Source organism: Frankliniella occidentalis, unplaced genomic scaffold, assembly GCF_000697945.3.
Source record: "Frankliniella occidentalis isolate FOCC.00 unplaced genomic scaffold, Focc_3.1 Scaffold2447, whole genome shotgun sequence".
In the NCBI taxonomy this organism is placed as follows: domain Eukaryota; kingdom Metazoa; phylum Arthropoda; class Insecta; order Thysanoptera; family Thripidae; genus Frankliniella; species Frankliniella occidentalis.
The window spans coordinates 1-2,634 of NW_026269530.1; the positions used below are offsets into that span (position 1 = coordinate 1).

Consider the following 2,634-nt stretch of genomic DNA (forward strand, 5'->3'; position numbering starts at 1 on the left):
CCCCCCCCAAGCGCATGCGCAAATCTCCCGTATAGTCCTTTCGCTGCTAGGTACTGCTAGGCAGAGGTGGAGCTGTGGAGCAGCGGCTCGCAAATGGACTCCACTGGACTCTGACTTGGGATGGGTGTTTGTCAACAGGTACTGGGTGTCGTTGGTTTTGACCTGTCGTGCCGCCCCCGCTGCACCCACGCACTGCTCTGCCATCAAATGTACGTTGTCAGTGTTTCTGGTGGAGCCGCACAACAGTGGCCCATGCTCGTACCGCGTTCACGGACTGACTCCGTGAACCCAGGACGTCCCTAACCTCTCAAGTCTGTTGTTGTTTTGAAAAAGTCGACTGCCACGGCTCTCGTGGGGACTCGAGACAACGACGCAGCCTCTGCGGGCTTCAGTTCAGGCTGGAGAGTCCGAGATGATGTGATCTAACAAACATCTCACCGACGCAAGATTCTTCAATGAATGGATTATGATGGTTCATGGAACAGCTCCCATGGTATGTGTTCTGTACTTTTTCTTGAAGTTTATTTTGACATTGTCTTTATTTGAGTTATCCCACTGAAAATTGGCATCAACGCCTTTGGGCTGTCTGTAAAATTTTCTCCTCAATCACTTCCTGAGTGTTGTCATTAGAAATGATTAAAATATGATATTTGAAATGTTGAAGGTTAGGGTCTAGTGGGAGCCAAAGGGAGGGTTTGCCATATTAGTATCTGCTGTATTAACTATTAGTTCAAGTTGTTTCCCCAGCAAATGGGAAAAAGCAGATGACCAACTTTGTGTCGTTGTCATGATTGTATTTGGACTTGCAGATGGCGGAACGAGCTATGAACAACAATAGTGACAATGACTCCGGCTCCCAGCTGGGTGGTCCAAGTATGAATGGAAGTGAAGGAAACTGTAGACAAATGAAGATAAAGACTAAGACGGAGGATGCATCCCTATCTCCTGATGATGATGATGGTGATGATGATGACGACGACGATGATGATGATGATGACGATGACGATGATGAAGAGGATGGAAATGGATGGAGAAATCTGGCCTGCTTGCTGTGTGGCAAACCTAATGATGACATACCAGAACAGAATGTACAAAACAAAGAGGAGCCGTACCTTTGTGCATCTTGTAGCCAACGCTTTGAGCTGATTCATCATGGAAACCAAGGGGAGCCCCAGGTATGTCGGTCTTGTTTCTTTCACTGACTTGTCATTTCCCTAAAAAAAATATTAAAGGATTTTCTTTTAATAATTTTTTTCCCTAAAAAAAATATTAAAGGATTTTCTTTTCTTTTATTTTTTTTATATTATCACTAATCTTGTATCACATGTGATGTGTTTTCCTTGTGCAGGTGAGTCTCGGGATGGACGATGATGACGATGACGACGATGCTGACGTCAAGCCCATCGTGAGCCTCGAGGAAGCTGACGAGGAGCTGATGGGTCCTGGCGGGGTCCTGGCGGCCGCGGCAGGGAGCGGGTCCAAAGGCGGGCCGCTGGACTGCGCCGAGTGCGGCCTCAAGTTCCAGGACGCGGCCGCGCTCGAGAGGCACGCCATGATGCACCTGGTGGGGTCGCACCCGCTCGAGGACGACGACGCCGACGTGGAGTTCGCCCGGCCGGGTCGGCCCGCGCGGCCCTTCAAGTGCGAGGTCTGCCTCCGCGGCTTCAACCGGAAGGACAAGCTCAAGCTGCACCTCATGATCCACCGGGGGGACAAGCCCCTCAAGTGCGACTTCTGCGGGAAGGCGTTCCTGCGCCGCGACCACCTCAAGAACCACGTCAAGACGCACACCAAGCCGAGCCGCACGGCCTCGCCCAGCAAGGTGCAGGCCCGGCGCGACCAGCAGCGGCGGGACAAGGACCTGCAGGCGCGGGCCGGCGCCGCCCCCGCCCCGGAGCAGCAGCGCGACCCCGCGGCCGGCGCCGACCCGGAGGACAAGCCGGAGCGCGAGCGGCCCTTCGGCTGCGACGTGTGTCACAAGATGTTCTCCCGCAAGGACAACCTGGCGGCGCACATGCGCATCCACACGGGCGAGAAGCCCTTCGGCTGCGACGTGTGCGGCAAGTGCTTCGCCGAGAAGTGCGCCCTGAAGCGGCACATGGTGGTGCACACGCAGGAGAAGCTCTACCCGTGCGGCATCTGCGGCCGCGCCTTCTCGCGCAAGGGCCACCTCACCGAGCACGTCTGGCTGCACGACGAGGTCAAGCCCTTCCTGTGCAACGTGTGCGGCAAGGCGTTCGCGCGCGACCGCAAGCTCAAGAGCCACATGATGACGCACAGCGGCGAGCGGCCCTACAAGTGCGACGTGTGCGAGCGCGCCTTCGCGCGTAAGGACAACCTCAAGAGCCACCTGTCGCTGCACTACGGCGTCAAGCCCGTGCGGGCCCCCAGGCCGGGCGCGGCCAGCGCAGCTGGGGCCGCCGCCGTGCTCAGTCCGGAGCACGACGCCGTTGCCATCGTGGCGCCGTCGCCTGAGCAGCTGCAGGTGCAAGCGCAGGTGCAAGCTCAGGTGCAGGCCCAAGCGCAGGCGCAAGTTCATGCTCAAGCCCTTGCTCAGGCCCAAGCGCAAGCGCAAGCTCAGGCTCAGGCCCTGGCCCAGGCGCAAGCGCAGGCTCAAGCTCTGGCTCAAGCCCA

The 2,634-nt window shown here is 56.8% G+C and overlaps 1 protein-coding gene across 2 annotated transcripts; it reads left to right on the top strand.

Annotated features, from left to right (window-relative positions):
* Window positions 1-49: 49 nt before the first annotated feature.
* On the top strand, window positions 50-2,571 carry LOC113213587 (zinc finger protein 300; the record flags this gene model as incomplete). Of its 2 annotated transcripts, XM_026432696.2 has the most annotated exon segments (4): window positions 50-209; window positions 334-493; window positions 810-1,175; window positions 1,349-2,571. In XM_026432696.2, coding segments are annotated over 3 exon segments (1,616 nt in total), but the record flags the coding sequence as incomplete, so codon positions are not given.
* Between the last annotated feature and the right edge of the window lie 63 nt (window positions 2,572-2,634).